The 19,271-nt window shown below is 36.7% G+C and overlaps 2 protein-coding genes across 2 annotated transcripts; both read right to left on the bottom strand.

Moving 5' to 3' along the window:
- Nucleotides 1-763: 763 nt before the first annotated feature.
- Nucleotides 764-1,663, bottom strand: LOC137743019 (uncharacterized). The gene is made up of 2 exons (XM_068482940.1): nucleotides 1,048-1,663; nucleotides 764-840 (listed from the first exon to the last, which is right to left on the bottom strand). The coding sequence occupies exons 1-2, from the start codon at nucleotides 1,661-1,663 to the stop codon at nucleotides 764-766; spliced, it is 693 nt and encodes a 230-aa protein (XP_068339041.1).
- A 4,724-nt stretch (nucleotides 1,664-6,387) lies between these two features.
- Nucleotides 6,388-8,052, bottom strand: LOC137743755 (2-oxoglutarate-dependent dioxygenase 19-like). Its single transcript, XM_068483698.1, has 2 exons — nucleotides 7,707-8,052; nucleotides 6,388-7,437 (listed from the first exon to the last, which is right to left on the bottom strand). Exons 1-2 carry the CDS (start codon nucleotides 7,953-7,955, stop codon nucleotides 6,625-6,627), a joined length of 1,062 nt encoding a protein of 353 aa, XP_068339799.1. The 5' UTR covers nucleotides 7,956-8,052; the 3' UTR covers nucleotides 6,388-6,624.
- Nucleotides 8,053-19,271: the final 11,219 nt, after the last annotated feature.

Genomic DNA, 19,271 nt, shown 5'->3' with positions numbered 1-19,271 from the left:
GTAGATGCATCAACCAAAACCATAAAATATCGAAATGGTCCACATGATGGTTGAATAGGCCCACAAATATCCCCTTGAATTCTTTGCAGAAATGATGGGGATTCAGCATCAACCTTTAGTTGTGATGGTCTAATTACCAACTTCCCTTGAGAACAAGTTTTGCAAGGGTTATCATTTGAGGCAGCAATGTGTCTGCTCACTAATGGATGTCCATTAGAGTTGGTAATGATCCTACGCATCATGGTAGATCCTGGATCACCCAGACGGTCATGCCAAAGCATGTAAACCTTTGAATCAATGAACTTCTGGTTCATGACAGTATGTGATTCAATTGTCCTTATGTATGTATAATACAATCCACTCGACATACCACGCAACTTCTCCAATATACGCTTCTGGGTATCATTGGAGGTAATCCATAGATACTCCACATTTTCTGCACTTTTTGTTTCAATGTGGTATCCATTTAGACGTATGTCTTTGAAACTCAACAAATTTCGAGTAGATCGAGTAGCATACAATGCATTCTGTATGGACAATATTGTTCCATTTGGTAACATAATTTGGGCTTGCCCTGAACCTTGAATTACATCTGAAGGTCCTGATATTGTTGTTACCCCTACTCTTGTAAGTCTTAAGCTTGAGAAATACTTTCGATCACGAAGTATTGTATGTGTGGTTGCAATGTCTGCAAGACAAATATCTTAGCCATTTCTCATGTTCTGAGAATAACCACAATTTTTATCCATGCTTTATTAATGATTCAATCGGACCGATATACTTCATTTCCCCTTTCCACAATATAGTCTGAAACATCTAGATGAGTTGTGTTCAACTGCCCTGATAAGTCAAACACTGGATCAGGTATATCCCTTGGTCTAGCCTGGTCGAGAAAGTTGGTCTCGACACCCTTCTCCTTGAGGGAGGCTTGATACAAATCCACTAGATGTTTTGGGGTACGACAAGTACGCGCCCAATGCCCATTGCCACCACACCTATGACAGGCTCCTTCAGAGTTTCTAGGAGCATTGTTCATATGAGCTTTGCCTTTGTGGCAATTCGCATTTTTGAAGCTCGGGCCTGAATTATGCCTCGGAACCTGGTTGTGAAACTGAACTCCATGGTTCTTGCCTTTCCTATTCCATCGACCTCGTTTGTGGCCACATCCTCGTTTATGATTATCACCACCAGAGGATGTGGCGTTCACTTCGAGGGAAGCAGTATTCACTTCTGGGAATGGTGCAGATCCAGTAGGTCGGGAATGATGGTTTTTCATCAGGAGCTCATCATTCTGTTCAGCTACTAAGAGCACAGATATCAACTGGTTGTACTCAGTGTAGCCTCGCACTCTATACTGCTGCTGCAGGAGCACGTTGGAGGCATGAAATGTGTTGAGAGTCTTTTCCAGCATATGCTCCTCAGTAATAATATCCCCACAGAGCTTCATCTGAGAGGTAATTCTGAACAATGCAGAATTGTATTCTGCCACTGACTTGAAGTCTTGGATCCTCAGATGAGTCCACTCATAGCGGGCCCTTGGAAGAATCACCGTTGTCTGGTGATTGTATCTGTTTCTCAAGGCATTCCAGAGAGCTAACGGATCTTCAACCGTTAAGTACTCGTTCTTTAGCGCCTCATCAAGATGGCGGCGAATGAAAATCATGGCCTTTGCCCGATCTTGAGAGGATGAGTTGCTCTCTTCCCTGATGGTATCTCCAAGATTCCCTGCTTCCAAATGGATCTTGGTATCCAGTACCCAGGTCAGGTAATTCTTCCCGGTAATATCCAGGGCAGCAAATTCAAGCTTCGCCAAGTTCGCCATTTTCTTTTTTGAAAGAAAATGAGATGTGTAAGAACTTGCAATAATATGTATTCCTGGAGGAATATTATGTTAGAACTTCTGGTTCTTACAAATTTTTCATTTTTGATCTTCAGGCCAAAATGATAAGCACTCGAAACTTCTGGCTCGAGATTTTCAGGGTGAATGAGGAGGGCGATCGTACCGCACCATTCTCATTGAAATAATGTAATATAGAATGAGCGATTATTCCGCACCACTCAAGTAACAGGAAAATTAAATATGCAGAGCAGCGTGGGCGATTATACCGCACCACATAAAATTGCAATGAAATTAAATAGCAGGTAAATTCGAATATGCAGGGTAGGGTGGGCGATTATATCGCTCCACCTAAAAATTGCAGTAAAATTAAATCTGCAGTCCAAGATAGGCGATGATACCGCACCGTCTTGGATCGCAGTAAGAATAAATTTGCAGTTCAAGATGGACGATTGTACCGCACCATCTTGGATTGCAGTAGAATTAACATAAATAAATACTGGGTTAGTAATCAATCTCTACACCAAACAAGTAATCAAAGATGTATGTAACCGTTAGTTGGAGAACTAAGAGCAGGCATGGAGCAAACAATTCGTCGCGAGGGTACACGGCGCAGTTGAGGCAGAGGAAGAAGATGAACAGTAAAAACCTTAAAGGAAACATTTTTTTTTCTTTCTTTCGTTCGTTCGGCGAAGAGAGATGAGAGAATAATTATATTTAGAGACTCGTGCTGATAACGTGTTATAAAATGGTTAAAGTTTGAGAGATAACCTTTTAAGTGGTAGGTGCAAGGTAGATGTAAAATGCCACACTAAAATTATAGCACAGGCAGATAACAAATAAAAGGCAGATGAATATATGATGTTACTGATATTTTTCTCTAGTTTTCTTTCTTCTTCTACTTTCTGTTACATGCGGAGTGCTCTATTTATAGAGCAACTCCAAACTGATGCAGTTAATGCATCTTGAAATTTAAAACGCGTCCTCTGACATTACAATAAAAGTTTCCACTTTCACTTTGCATGGGCATTGAAAACTTTGCCCATGCAGAAGACTTTTGCTTTGTGGGCATTCATTGCCATCAGACATCAGACTTTTCAACATTAACGAAGTTTCAACAAAACAATGGGCGGTTGAAAGCCGTGTAGGTAACATAAAATTATTTGGTCGGTTCTTCTATTTCCACATATATTTTGAAATGTTGGGCGCCGCAATCAAAGGCTTGCAAGGACTTCCACAATAGCTAGTAAAAAAGTATAGTCAAACAGACAGCCCACCAACATTGGAATATATGAGACAATGACAAAGAAAATCAATCAAATCGGGCAAGTACATGGTAACTTTTTATTGCATATATAACTGTTTCTTTTAACTCAACCTTTTTTTTTTTTTTTGAACGCCTTTTAACTCAACTTTTTTATACTTTGATTCGATGTTCTTGGTAAGTAATTCCCGGGGAAGTCATTCCACCAAACCCAGTATAATTAAAGAAAATTAATAAAAATGGTTTGAAAACTTTGAGTTTTAATGATAAAGACAAAATAAAGGATAAAGTGAATAATTTTAGGATTGAACTTTTAGTGTAAAAATATAGTTTTTCGTTAAAATGAACAGTACTCAGAGCTTTTCGTTAAAGTTCCCTATATTTAAAGCTCACTGGATTTTTTTTTTTTAATTTCCTTCTGAATTTAATTGTTGTTGGCATATGAAAAACAAATAGACGGCCTCTGAAAAAACTTGACGAACAAAATCGAGGGGGAAAAAGCTCGACGAAGGAAAAGAGGCCTCACATGCACATTAAACTTAGACCTCCACTACTGACTCGGCATGGATAAGGTCCATAAGCCATGACAGACTAGTATCCACCCACATTGATAACTTAAGACATTGTAGGCTGAATTGGGGTAGACAATGTACAATCCCATTAGCATCCCTTGAAAAAACAAAGCAAACAGAAGTTTGATAATGAAATAGAAAAAGTATATTGTGCCAACGCAAAACTGCAATAGTTAAAAAATAGTTAGACGTTTTCTTCATTTCTAATGGAAAACTGAAAAAAAAAAAAAAAAAAAAAAAAAAGGGTAAATTACACTTTCATACCTCAGGTTTGGACTTTATTTCAATTCCTTACAATATCTTTAAAACATTTCACTTTTACACCTTAAGTACTATTTTATTTCAAAATAATACCTCCGTTACATTTTCCATCCATTGATCCGTTAAATATTGACGTGGTTGCCACATATATGCCACGTGGCTGCCAAATGTCTGCCATGTGGCAAAAATAATAATTTTTAATTTTTTTTAAAAAAAACCTGAATTTTTACAAAAAAAAAAAAAAACAAAAAAAAAGAAAAAGAAAACCCCAACGACCCACATCTGCAAGAAGAAGAAGAAGAGGAGGGAGGAAGAAAGAAAAAAAACCCCAAAATCCCACCTGAGCCACCCCTCCCAAAAATCCTCCATCACCCACCCCCGAAAATCCCATCTACCATAAAACCAATTCAAAAATCATCTCAAACTCAAAGCATTAGTATTTTCAAAACTCACCCAAACTGAAAATCACCAGATTGCGGAAAGGAGGGGACGGCCGGGGGGTGGGGGGGAACGGGAGGAAGGCCGCGTGAGGAGGGCACCGAAGGAGGGTCCTGGCGGGGGCGGTTGGTTTTTTTTCCTTTTCTTCCTCCCTCCTCTTCCTCCTCTTCTTCTTCTTCCTGCTGCAGATGCAGGTCGCTCAATTTTTTTTCCCCTTCTTCCTCCCTTTTCTTCTTCTTCTTGCAGATGTGGGTCGCTGGGGGGGGGGGGAGGGATAGTTTCAATTTTCTTTTTTTTTTCCTTCCTTCCTCCCTCTTCTTATTCTTCTTCTTCTTCTTCTTCTTGCAGATGTAGGTCACATAGTTTCAATTTTTTTTTTCTTTCTTCCTCCCTCTTCTTCTTCTTCTTCTTCTTGCAGATGTGGGTTGTTCAATTTTTTTTTTTTTCGTAAAAATTCAGGTTTTTTTTAAAAAAAGTTAAAAATTATTATTTTTGCCACGTGGCAGACATTTGGCAGCCATGTGGCATATATGTGGCAGCCACGTCAGTATTTAACGGATCAATGGAGGGAAAATGTAATGGAGGTATTATTTTGAAATAAAATAGTACTTAATTAAGGTATAGAAGTGAAATATTTTAAAGATGTTGTAAGGAATTGAAATAGAGCCCAAACCTGAGGTATGAAATGTAATTTACCCAAAAAGAAAAGAGAAACATGCTCGTTTTCTTTATTCACTCATTTAGATCGAAATGAAGTTACAGGATGTATTTGATTATAATGGGGGTAGATAACGTATAATACATCTAGAAGGTGCCTGATGTCCAATTCAGTTCAAACTCACAAGTGGAAAAAAAATATAGAAACTAGATTTTAATCCTTAAATAAGATGAAGTTTAGAAAAATGTCTTATACAAGATTAAAAATTAATTTTAGTCTCTAGACTCTATTTAATGCCAGGATATGTATTTAATGTCTCTTTTTTTATTTATAATTTTATGGTGTTCATAAATAAAATTTTAAGATTATATTATAAATTTTAATTCTCATTATGGTAAGTATCTTATATAAGAAAATATTTTCGTAGAGATTTTTCGGTACATTTATATTTTTACATATTGTCTTATGTGCCACTAAGTCATTGTAATATATTTAGGTACAAACATTTCAATACACTAGTTTAATATAATATATTTAGGTACACTAGTTTAATATAATATATTTAGGTACAAACATTTCCGTACACTAGTTTAATATCATATATTTAGGTACGGAATTTTTGGTACACTTATGTTTTTGCATATTTCCTTATGTGCCATTAATTCACTACAATGTATTTAGGTACTACAATATATTTGGGTACGGACATTTCGGTACACTAATTTAGTAAAATATATTATGATATAGACGTTTAGGTACACTAATTAGAAGAAGTTAAATAAAATTAATGAATTAAGATGTGTATAATAATAAATTTAAAATTTAATGTAATGACATTAAATAAGATATCTATTAAATATTATAACAAAAATATAACATATATTTGAATTAAGCACGCAATAAAAGACTAAAATCAATATCCAATCTAACGTCAGGTTTTTTTTTAAATTTTAATTTTTTTCAAGGATTAAAGTTCAAAAACCCCAAAAAGATACATGGCTTCTTTAAAATTTCTTTTTGAAAAAAATTATTTTAATTTCTCAGAAATACTTTCAGTTAAAATGCTTTTATTAAAAGCATATTGAAACTTTTCAACCAAATGCAAGTGTTTCATGAAAAAACACTTGAATTGCTTCTTAAAAGAAGTACACAACATGTATTTCGATAATGTGACTATCAAGTAATGTATTCATGATGAATAACCTTTTTATTTGATACATTTGGGTAATCAAACGGTCTCTGATTTAATGATTTTTTTTTGTAGGAGTAGTATCAAATAAAGATAAAGAAATCGAACAATTCCGAATATAAAATTGTACAATACAAATACGTTATTCACAAGGGATGAGTTATGCGCTTCACGTCTGCAAATATGTTATCCTTCCAAATATTATTGAACCACAAAGCAGTTTGGTGCTAATATATAACGCATCAGACACTGAACATGACATGATCATTCAGAAAAAAGAAGAGAAATTTTGACCAAAAACAGTTCGAAGAAAAAGAAACCAAAAGGAAGCTGCAGCTCTTTCAATGTGGTTGAGATCCTTTGCCGTGCGACAAAGCCATGGGACTCTGTATAATGCTTAATTAGTTAGGCTAGGATATGATCAAAGGTGGATTTCATGTAGTTCTTGCTGCTTTGCTGAAGCTGTATATACTCCTTATAGTTCATTCCAATGTATTTCGGAGCTTGGCCTTCTTTTTCCAGCAACTCCGGCGCCGGTGCGATAATTGTATCAACAGATGGTCCATGTGGTACGGCAATAGATATCCTTGTAGCTTTGTTGTTCACCGTGGCCCGATGCATCACACTCTTGTATTTTCCATTAGTAAGAATTTGCATTTGGTCAGCTAGGTTGACAAAGAAACCGTTGGCAGGGCCATTGACGGTGAGCCATTTGCCGTTGTGTTCAACCTGGAGGCCATTCATCTCATTCTGGATGAGCAGAGTGACAAGGCCATGATCAGTGTGATGTGGTATACCAATTGCATGTTCTGGCTGAGGGCAAGGCGGATAGTAGTTGGCCGCGAGCATTTGTATGCCGCGATCCATGTTCATCGCGTCGTGTATGTAGTTGGGCTCCAATCCCAAGCTTTCTGATATTGCGCGTATTATCTCCAATGCTACTTCTCTTGTTCTCTTGCTGAACTCCATTGAGACCTCACTGAAGCAAGCCGGTTTGTAGAGGGAGTAGAACTCAGGATGTACTCTCACCTTGAAGAAGTCCCTCCAGAGAAGAACCTTGTCCAATGCAAGATTGTAGCTGGTTCCGTACTTGAACATCTCCAGCACATCGTTTCCGGATTTGAACTCCTCCTTCTCTTCGTCTGGGAGGCTGAAAAATCCATGGCACGCATCAATCATCGCCTTCATTAGGCTCTCTGGGACTCCGTGGTTAATCGCCTGCATTGAATTCATCATGATCATGATTAATTAGATCTATGTTTTTGTATGTTATTAACATAAAATTATTTTCACTGAATCTACGGATTCTCTTGTTGACCACCTTTCTAATAGAAATGGCCCCTATGCGGGGCTCACTTAAATTTGAAAAGTGGTCTACTATGTGTTTTGAATATAAGAAATACCCATCTAGTTACTTGAGGGAACTCTAAAACTAAAACATAATTTAAAATGAAGTAAATTAATCATTATTGAGTTAAAGTACATACAATGAAGAAACCCCATTCTTGGCAAATTTTGATGAGGTCTTGGATAATTTTGGACCGTTGATCAGGAGATTCGGAGGTAAGAAGAGACATATCAACTATGGGGATTGCGAATTCGGGATCGTTTGGATCTGCTTCGTCATTTGGGTTCATGTTGAAGGCATAAGCAGAAGGAACAGAGCTGAGAGCAGGTGATTCAGCAAGCGATTTGATGCTTTTTACATCCATGGTTTGAGCGGCAACTTGAGCCATAGCTTTTCAAGGACAGAGAGTATTATATATATCAGAAGAGGATAAGTGAAAAGAATAATATGTAAGTCGATCGATGGAGAGGAAATAGGAAGACTGTTGAGTGAGTATGGCTTTGATAATAAATGGAAGAAATGGTTCCTTTTTATAGAGCTAGACACCGAGAAGCTACGACGTATCTCATCAATTTTCACGTGGTCATAATACATCGTATTAAAATCAACCGGCATATGGAGGGCGTAAGAAAAATATATATAATAACTGCCACTCAGTATTACGGTTTGATGGTATTCCTTTTCACTTTGTAAGCGAGATGTTATGTTCAAATCTCGTAGATGACGAATTTGATCTCAAATTAAGTTATCCATTGTGTGGTTTAACGAACTTTCTCCTCCCCTTAATATAAATATATACTTGTACCCAAAAAATACCTTCGAGCGATACCTTTGTTTAATCTCCAGCCCACCATACAAAAACTTTTGCATGACTAAATCAACCCCAAACAAAACATGTCTAGATTCCAGCGTATAAACAAAACAAAACTTACACTTTTTTTGGACTTAGAGGACAAATACCTTACTTAATTTGTTGGCTAGTTCTAGTTCCCTTCACTTCAGAACTTATTTGGCACCTCAGTACTGGTGAAGGTATCAATGGCGAGTTTTATCTTTATTTATTTTTTTATCAAACGATAGATTTTGTTAGATTAGTTACCGATGAGATTCAAACCCACACTGTCATGCAAGGGCTCAACATATTTCCACCAATGTGGTAAAATGCCACTTGCATCTTTATTTGATGTTTTGGAAACAGTGGAAGGGATACTGCCAACTATGGTAATGCTTCCCTGAAACCCTAAGTTGTTTCATTCTTCCATATTCCGATTTTTTTTTCTTGGTAGGTGGGAACTAAGCTTTAAAAATCACTATTTATTTTGTCGACGGGTGTCCAATAATACTCATACCCATCAAGAGAATAAAACATTGAATTTTTCTCAATCATATAGACTAAATTAAGGTTAAAGTTTATGTTAAATGGCCGGGCTAAAACAAAAAGAAAGAAGTAGTAAATTTTTTTTCTTGGAAATTATATGTTCTGATTAATGACAACATATAAGTGGTGAACTAACCAACTTTAAAATGATGGGTCTATAAAAATGAAATGACAAGTCTATAAAATATCCGATTAGTTTGACAATTTAGATTAACTTTTTCATCATTTTTGTTAATTGTCCAATTTTTAAATACTAAAGAATTCAAAGGAATTCATAATAATTTTTTTATTCTTTTTTTAAAAGTAATATAATTAGGTGATGCATGTTACATTGAAATTTCTTATAATTTTAATATGAGAATTTTAGGCAAATTCGATATCAAATTACAATGACAAGTAATATTATATATTAGATAAGAACTCAAAATGGAGTGACAAACACCATTAAGTCCAGTAGCATCAGTGGGTTCTAAGATCTGGCAAGAAACTAATAACAAATCACAGTTTATAATCTGGCAAAAAACTTTGCTCTCTCTCTCTCTCTCTCTCTCTCTCTCTCTCTATATATATATATATATGTATGTATGTATGCATATTTGTGTGCGTGCGTGCATGCATATAGACCTGTCTATGCTAAATAACTCTGTTCATACTTTGTACGTGGGGACCTCTATGCTTAAAAGGATACTTCGTACACTAAGGATTCTAAAGTGTGCTGAAAAGAATATTTAGCAATAAATTATACTAATAGTTAGGGCATTCCTTTTTAATCCATCACGTTCCAAATAATTCAGACAATGAAGAACATTAAATATATATATATATATATATATATAGTTAATATTTTTATGCATTTGAAAGCCTGAAAACGTTTCAATATAATCTTGACATGTGGGACATGTGGGCTTCTAGAATAGCCAGCTAGCTAAGCGTGAGTCTACAATTTCTCTGTTTCATCATTTCTTTGCCGCTGGATTCCTGCAGGTACACGATCGAGGGAAGGAAATTAAGCAAGGAAGTAGAGTCAAACTTAACAGCCCACCGACATTGGAATATATGAATATAATTTTTTTCTAATATTATACAGTCACCACGCCTGATCGAATCCAGTTTCTTTGGTTTAAAAATAAATAATAATCCTCTAGAAATCTGTACTAAAAAAAAATAATTCTTTCTAAAATTAAATAATATATGAAATTAGAAAGTGTTGCAGGATATTTATGTCTGTCACTAGTTAGTGTAACCGTTGAGTGAATGATGGCTCAAATATCCATCCTTCAATCGATTAGCCATTTGGTCCTCCCAATTTTTATTTTTGAATAAACGCTATTATCTAAACTAAAGAGATGTAGAGAGTGAACTAAACCTCACAAGGGTTAGCAACAATGTGGTCAAATTCGTCTTTGGCGATAATTGAATCTAAAACTTCTCATTTACAAATAAATTAGAGATATTTGTGTAATTTGCTAAGATGGTCAGACCTAGGGCTGGAATTTTTCACGAAATTCTTAAACCAAACCAAAAAAATCCCGATCCCATACCGAAAAATTCTCAAACCGATAATACTGAAATTTTCAGGACTCCAAACCAAACCAATCCTAAACTTCAGTATGGGAATCAGAATTACATATTCAATCGTTAGGGAATCCCGAATCAAACCGAAAATGTATATATATTTATTTCGATTGCATGCATGTTGAATGTTGAATTTAAGTAGTTTGATAGTAGACTATATTAGAAATAGAAGTATGAAATTAAGTAGTTTGAAACTTTGGAACGTCAATTTGACTTGACATGAGTGAATTGGTATTTCAATTGTTATGAAATTTCAAATTGGTATGAGGTAAAAAGCCTAAATCACAATTGATATGAAGTTGGGTAACAAAATTTTAGGCCAATTGCCCAAATTTTAGCCCCCAGTCCAAAAATTTCAAATTTTAGCCTAAAACCCAAAATCCAATCATGAAACACCGAAAACATTTTGGGAATACCAAAATTTCGATTCGGAATTGATCTTCAAATTTCCGTCCCAAAATTTTCAGTTTGGAATTCAAGATCCATTTTTAGTTTGAGATCCCATACCAAACCACTCCTAGCCAGACCACTATAGCAGGTTTCAACACTTTTGTTCTTGACGGAATAAAAAACCACTAGAAAATACTCTCCCAAAACACTAGAAATTCTTTTGCAGCCACACTAACCGCAAAAAGAAAAAATTCAGAAAACCTTCAAGGTTGTCGCAAAGATCCTATTGCAGCAAATGAATTTATTGTGCAAAGCCTCTTTCCTTGTAGAATCCAACCACCTCAAAGTCCCTGTTGCTCCAGTCTAACCTGCACATTGGTTTTTCTCACCTTCTGGCAACAAACTTTCAGTTTTTTTATGAATTTTTAAAGTAGGATCATTTTTGTGTTGAAGTAAGTATTTCGTTTCATGATTTCAAGTTCATGCCAAATTCATAATTATGTGTTTAAACATCTCATGAAGCATGAACCCCATTATGATATTTTCTTATTACTTTTGTAATTTTGCAAAGCCCTCTCATTAAGAAAAATCATCATGTGCACGAACACACTTAAATCTAAGTTTACGCTATTAAAGCGAAAACGGTTGTTTGTGATTTTCTTGATAAAAATGTGAATATCATTGGAGGCTCCAATGATGCCTCAATCTCCATTGTTGCAAATTCCTATTAACTTTGCTGTTAGTTGGCTTCCAAAAGTAAACCTAACCCGAAGTCCAAAAGTGTGTTCCATGCATCTAGGCGAAAGCTTCAATCAAAAACCCAACTCGTATTCATTCAAATACAAATTCAGTATTCCAGTCAATACTAACCTGCATTCCAGTCGAATGCGCTATTTTTTGCTTTCCAATGGATTACCCAATTCACTTCCAGTCGAAGCCCAAGTGATTCATTCAAGAAGCATTAATTGAATTAATTTGTTTTTGAGTTTCAAGCTCACTTGACTTTTGAAATTTTCTAAGTCAAGAAGCAACAAAACCCGAGCCTAATTAAACCGACCAACACATGCCTCACTATGAGTCCACATCTTTGGTCCAAGCTCACACCCTTAAGCTCTTATTCACCAAATAGACCTCGAAGTTTTCTTGCAAAACAAACCTTTAAAGATTTTACAGCAATTTTGATTAAATCTGAAGTATTAATCCACCTCTTTTCCTGCATAAAAGATGTCAAACTTGGACAAGTTGGAGTTCACTTGATATTTTTGGCACCAAGTACCTCAAGTAGGCCCAAGATGTCAAAAATGTACCTTAAGGCGAGGAACATGCCAAACGCAGTACTAGATGCTAAGACCCTCATTTTTATTCGGAAGCATATGGCGGAAGCCCTGCAAATCGGGTCTGAAGTCCTTATGGGAAGCCTTAGTGGACCGCTTTAATCATCAGAAGCTAATATTCTTTCCTGAAGCAAGAAACGATTGGCATAATCTCTACTTCCAAGACTTTAAGACTGTCAACGAGTATGTCTCTGAAGTCTGTCAAATCCTGTCGATTTTGAAGTTTTGTGGTCATATTTCACAAGAAGTCTAGGAACAACAGCGTAAGGTTAGTAGTTCCCTTAACCAAAGAATAAGCCTAATTTTTCCTTCCGCTATAGTGGAACTAATCACTGGATTCGAACTTGTTGTGCACCTTCTGATGTTGTTGATCGTTATCACAACCGTCATCAGAGATAAACCAACCTCGTCGAGCATAATAACATGGGAACCTAAGCTATCCCGAATGACACGGCTTTATTCGTTTCATTTCATTGAGCTAGATGGCTACTAATGGATGTTGGTATGTCGCCACTTGGAATTTTCGTTTCTTATTCAGATGATTTTTATTTTTAGATTATTAGGCCATTCTGGGAACCTAATGGTTTCTTAAACCCTTATGGTTATTGTTTTAATTCTTTTGGAATTTTAGTTCTCAAATAATTTAAGTTAATAAAGTTTATCTTGAAAAACTTCTTGTGAGACTCGATTTAATTTTCATAGGTATGTTCTAGGAAGTTGATTGTATAGACGACAGTGCCACCACACACATTATTTTACGTAACTGCATTTATTTCCTCAACTTCGCGCCTACTGAATCCTCGATGATAACAATCAGTGGCTCGACGTCACCAATAGAGGGGCATGACAAACCCTTAAAAAAATGGTGTTGAATATCTTTGCATCACTTTCACTTCATGCACCCGAAATCACATCTTAAAGAAGTTGAATGCATTCTCGTCGAGTCTCTATAAGACAAATATCCGAACGATCGAGGAAAACCTAGTCATTTTGCTAAAGCAAATTGACTTGAGCACTTTCTAACTCTGGCACCACTATCTTGGACACCCAGAAAGGGATATGATGTGTCGTATACTTTGTGCATCACATGGTCATCCATTGAGAAAGATGAAATACATGATCTAGTCGACCATACATGTGAAGCTTTCTTGTTAGATAAAGAAGGCGACAAGCCGTCCTATTCAAACATCTCTAAAAAGCAAGCCACTATTTTGGAAAGGATCTAAGGATATACTTTTGGACCAATCTAACCACCACGCGGACCTTTCCATTGCTTTATGGTTTTGGTTGATGCATCGACTTGATAGTCCCACACTTGCTCTATTGTCCACCAGAAATGTTACATTTTTGTAAGACTTGTTGCTTGATCATTTAGATAAGGTCCAATCTTCCGATTTCTACTTGGGGTTATATGCAACAATGCACACGGAGAATTTGGTTAGTATAAGGCCCACTGCCACGCAACCCTTTTCTGCGGAGCATTTGTGCATGTTTGGGTGTGTTGTACATATGTCCATTGCGCCCCCATAAAGTTTCAAAGAGGCTTCAACGAAGGAAATGGATTTATTTTAAGTTACTTGTCTTCTTCCATTATCCATTATTTGGAACCCATGGCATGCCTTTATTGATATAATGATACCCACAAGATTAGACCTTCATGCTGCAAATGTCCCTACAAGAATGGATATTCCTAAAGTCATCCTGTCAGACGTTATGCTCCCAAAGAACAAGTTACTGACAATCGAAGAACGATATTGGCGGCTAACCAATCTAGTATCCCTCCCTGAAGTAAGGCAAACTGTTGGTTCGAAAGACAAGCTTCCCCCAAAGTGGAGAACAGTGACACATGAAAAGACAGGGTTAGTTATCCCAAGTCTTGATCCTTCTGTCAACTACTTGTCTAGAAGACATATGGAAACAAAACGAGATCATCATCGGTGATGTGTCTGCCTAAGTGGTGGTCGCTGAAATAGTAAAGGGCAATGACATCGAACAACCATCCATTGTTGAAGCGTAACTTCGACTTGACTAGCCAAAAAGGGAAGAGGTAATCTAGATCGAACTTGATTCCTTAATGAAACGTCACTTATTCAGACCATTCATTCCAACACTTAGGATGGGAAACCCGTAAACTTCAAATTAGGTATTCGTAAGGAAGCGTAATGAGAATAATGAGGTCATATGGTATAAGGCTCGCTTCGTGGCGCAAGGTTTGTCACAATGCCCTGGTATTGATTACGAGGAGACGTACTTTCCCATAATGGACGTAATTACATTCCGCAACTTAATTGGTTTAGTAGTTTCCAAAAAAACTGAGTATGAACTTAAGGACTTAGTCACTGCATATTTTTATGCAGAACTATATACGATTATACCCAAATTAATGAGTTCCCTACCACGAAACACACTTTCAATTAGGTTAAAGCTTTCGTTATATGGTTTGAGACAATTTGAAAGGATGTGGTACAAACGCTTAACCAAGTACTTGATATCAGAATGGAATATGAGAATGAAGAATTGTGCCAGTACATGTCCATTAAGACCACCAACTTTGGTTTTGGGATAATTGACATGAACCTTATTGGAACTCTTGAAAAAATATAAATGTTTGCTACGCACATAAAGAAGGAATTTGAGGTGAAGTATCTAGGTAAGACTATGTTTGGTATTGGTTTGTAGAGAACCATAAAAAAGAGATCTTAGTCCACCAATTGAACTACACTCAGAAAGTGTTACATTGGTTTAACTTCCTCGAAGCAAAGTTATCTAATACTCTCATGGTCGTTCGATATTTAGATATTTAAATATTTAAATCCTAAGACAGATTATTCTGTCGTAAGAAAGATGCCGAAAAGATCGATTGTGGGACTATAATTCCTCTATGTTAATATGATTGGAGCTTTCTTATGCTTAGCTAGTGTATTAGACCAAACATCTCATTTGCTGTGAATCTCCTGGCGAGATACAGTTTGGTACCAATACACCCTCACTGGAATGGCATCAAAGACATATTTTGATACGTTAATGGTATAATGGATATGGCCCTATACGCATCTAAGACGTTTGATGCACTATTTGCTGGGTTTGTTGATGCTGAGTACCTGTCAGACTTGCACAAGGTACGTTCCCAGACAGGTCATGTATTTACTGTCTACAAAACAGACTTTGGTTGCTTACCTCGACTAATCATGCCGTACTTATAGCCTTTTATGAAGCAACACTAACTACGAGTTATGGTCGAGCATATTCAAAGTACATGTAAGTGAACTTTGCTACCAATGACATAATGATTACCTATAAGGACAACATTGCATGTACCAACCATTTAAAGTTAGGCTTTATCAAAGATGATGCCACCAAACACATAGTACCTAAGTTCTTTTCACATGAACCATTGTAAGAGAAGAAGATTGAGGTCCATCATATTGGTTCCTAGGATAACCATGCAGACCTATTTACCAAATCCTTGCCTAAGAGCTCATTTTTAAAAGCACGTTAAAGGTATTGGGTTACATAGGCTTTGGAGTTAACGTAAAACGTCTCATCGATATCTATATTCAGGGAAAGCACCCAGTCGTGTGCTAGTTAGGGGGAGACATCTTGAGACGCTTTGGCCCGCATTCTTTTTTTTTTTTCCTTCACTAAGTTTTTATCCTACAAGTTTTACATAGAAAAGTTTTAATGAGGCACTAATTTGGGTCTTTCAACCCGACAATAACGGTCATCCGTCACTTGAGCCATGCCTGAAGTCATAGAAGTTCTCCTAAGAAGTTTTGTCATTCTCAAGGGGAGAAATCCCCAGAGTTAGTTTCAGCAATGCATGCTACTAGTTTTTCTCCCACTTCAGTTTTTCCTTCGCTAAGTTTTTCTCCAGTTTTGCATTATTGAGAAAGACGAAGACAAGGTATTGACATGGATTTTTGTAATACCCTGAAAAAATTTAAATATATGAATTAGTTATTTATGTTTATGATTATGTGGAGGGAATCGAAAAATAAATCGATTTATGGTTATGAAATTTGAATGGGGGAAAAATAAAATTCCGTTCTCAAAATTTATTATCATTTATGTCGTATAATTATTTGATAAGTGGAAAAGATGAAATTACCCCTTGTTGGCTAAACCGTTTTATATGGTGATGTATTTTATCGTTATATGCTTCGTCATACTTTTTGGAATATTTGGATAGAGCTCGATCCTACGAGCGCGTAGGTGAAAACCATTCGTGAAAGGGAGTTATAACAAAGGAGATAAAAATAAACAAAGGCAAGGGCAAAATGGTCATTTGACCACTTCTCTGGAAGGCTCCAGCTTTGTTGGAGCAACCATCTGTGATGCCATGTGTGTGGCTGTGATGAAGAGAGAAGAGAAAGGAGAGAGTGAGCAAGCGAATGGGGAAGAAGGGAAAGGAGGGAAGAGAAAATGAGGGAACCAGCTAGATCCCCTTTGACCCAGTTTCCCTCTATGACTTGACCCGGACGGTAACAATGAAATCCAACGGCTTTTCCGTCATTTCTCTGGGGAATTAAGTAAGCCACCATCTGTAAATAACTCCACGACCTTCCCTCTCCCATTTACACCTAAATCCCACTTTGTTTAACCCCCAAATAGCTAAGAATGAAACCGTACGGTTTCATGGGTGCACGGCGGCGATCCGCCGTTCTTGCAACTATTCCCATCAATTATCACCATCAATATTCTCCCTTCAACCTCAGGAACAAAGCCCATGCATTGCTTGAGGCGTCGGAGTTTGTTATGGTGTCGAACCTGGAACACCCATTTCTAGGGTTTCTGACATATTGGGGGCAATTTCAGGTACTTCTGGGTGGAATTGGACTTTAGCCCAGGTATAAAAGTTCTTCTCCTTGATGTGCTATACAATCCTGTGAAATTTGGCAATTTTTGGAGTTAGTTGAAAAGTTGGGTTTCGTTCGTCGGAAATCGCCACTGCTGGCAGCGAGTGCAATGGCATGTGGCTAGTGGACCGACTTCACATTTTTAGGTTAATTTGGTTGTTTTGAATCCATGTGTGATAATCATTTGATGTGATTCAATCATGTGGATCTGTTTGTCCTCCACTTGATTATTTTAGAAAACGGTTTAAAAACGAATTATGAACTACGAAAGGCTTGATCCCATTCAAGGGTACGTAGGTTGTCTAACAGGAGTTAGATGCAGCCATAAAAGGAAGGAAATAAATTTTGTGAGTAAATCGCAAATTTCAAGAAATTAATTGTGGTTAATAGTAGTGATTAATCAAGATCTTATTTTTGGCCTATCATCGAGCTTAGCTTCCAATTAAATTTTTAGCGTGTTACAAAATGATATAAGAGCAAATGATTCTACATTATACTATGTGACATTATTGAGTTTGGTGGATGTGAATTAGAGTAAAGATGAGCACAAGGTGCTTGATTAAAGTTCCCAATTAACCTTGAAATAGGGTTGATTTTATTTTTACTCATCATGAGATTTTGAAGTGTGTTGAGATGATTGTTTAATTGTGACGAGTAGGTGGAAAAGTTGTATTATACCTGTGCAATTGGGAATGTGGAGAAATGTTTGAATGGGCATAATGCCTAGTGGAATGTGGAGGAATGTTTGAATGGGCACATGAATTGTGGAAGGTGGAGAAAATTCTATGTGTGGGCTGCGAGAATGAGTTATCAATGTGATAAATATGTGTAATATATATATATATATATATATATATTGGCCAGGTATATTACGATTCTTTCCAATTTGCTGGTAACTTGTTTGGGATAAAAGAAAATCTTGGTAAAATCGTTGTTTGCCAATAATGATTTTGGCTGGAAATTTTAATATTTATGAAGACTATGGTGATTTGTTGATTGAGTTATTTATGTCTCAGACATGAATGAAATCATTCTATACAAATGAAATGGTTAGGTTAGTTCTAAATCTCTTTTCATTAATTGCTAGTTGAAATCTTGGGGACGAGGTTTATTTTATTGGGGGACGAATGTAATACCCTAAATTTTTTTAAATATATGAATTAGTTATTCATGTTTATGATTATGTGGAGGAAATCAAAAAATAAATCGATTTATGGTTACGAAATTTGAATGGGGGAAATATGAAATTCCATTCTCGAAATTTATTATTATTTACGTCGTATAACTATTCAATAAGTTGAAAAGACGAAATTACCCCTAGTTGGCTAAACCATATTATATGGGGATGTATTTTATCTTATATGTTTCGTCGTATTTCTTGGCATGTTTGGATAGAGCTCACTTCTACGAGCGCGTAGGCGAAAACCGTTCATGAAACGGAATTATAATGAAGGAGATATAAACAAAGGCAAAGGCAAAATGGTCATTTGACCACTTCTCTGGAAAGCTTCAGCTTTGCTGGAGCAACCATCTATGATGCCACGTGTGTGGCTATGATGAAGAGAGGAGAGAAGAAATGAGAGAAATGAGAGAGTGAGTGGGCGAATGGGGAAGGAGAGAAAGGAGGGAAGAGAGAAGGAGGGAACCAGCCGGATCCTCTTTGACCCGGTTTCCCTCTGCGACTTGTCCCGGACAATATCAATGAAATCCGTCAGCTTTTCCATTGTTTTCTCCCATGAATTAATGTAAGCCACCGTCTGAAAATAACTCCATGACCTTCCCTCTCCTATTTACACCTAAATCCCACTTTGTTTAACCCTCAAATTGCGAAGAACGAAACTGTATAGTTTTGTGGGTGCACGGTGGCTATCCGCCTTTACTGCAACTATTTCGATCAATTATCACCATCAATAATTTCCCGTTAACCTCGGGAACAAAGCCCATGCATGGGTTGAGGCGTCAGAGTTCGTTTTGGTGTTGAACCAGGAATACCTATTTCTAGGGTTTTCGACGGATCGAGGGAAATTATAGGTATTTTTGGGTGGAATTAGACTTCAGCCTAGGTATGAAAGTTCTTCCCCTTGATGTACTTTACAATCTTATGAAATTTGGTAAGTTTTGGAGTTAGTTGGAAAATTGGGTTTTCATTCGTCGAAAACTGCCGCCGACGG

The sequence above is a fragment of the Pyrus communis genome, chromosome 8, assembly GCF_963583255.1.
Source record: "Pyrus communis chromosome 8, drPyrComm1.1, whole genome shotgun sequence".
In the NCBI taxonomy this organism is placed as follows: Eukaryota; Viridiplantae; Streptophyta; class Magnoliopsida; order Rosales; family Rosaceae; genus Pyrus; species Pyrus communis.
The sequence above is the reverse complement of the archived record's forward strand: the minus strand, read 5'-3'. Positions and strand labels throughout refer to the sequence as shown.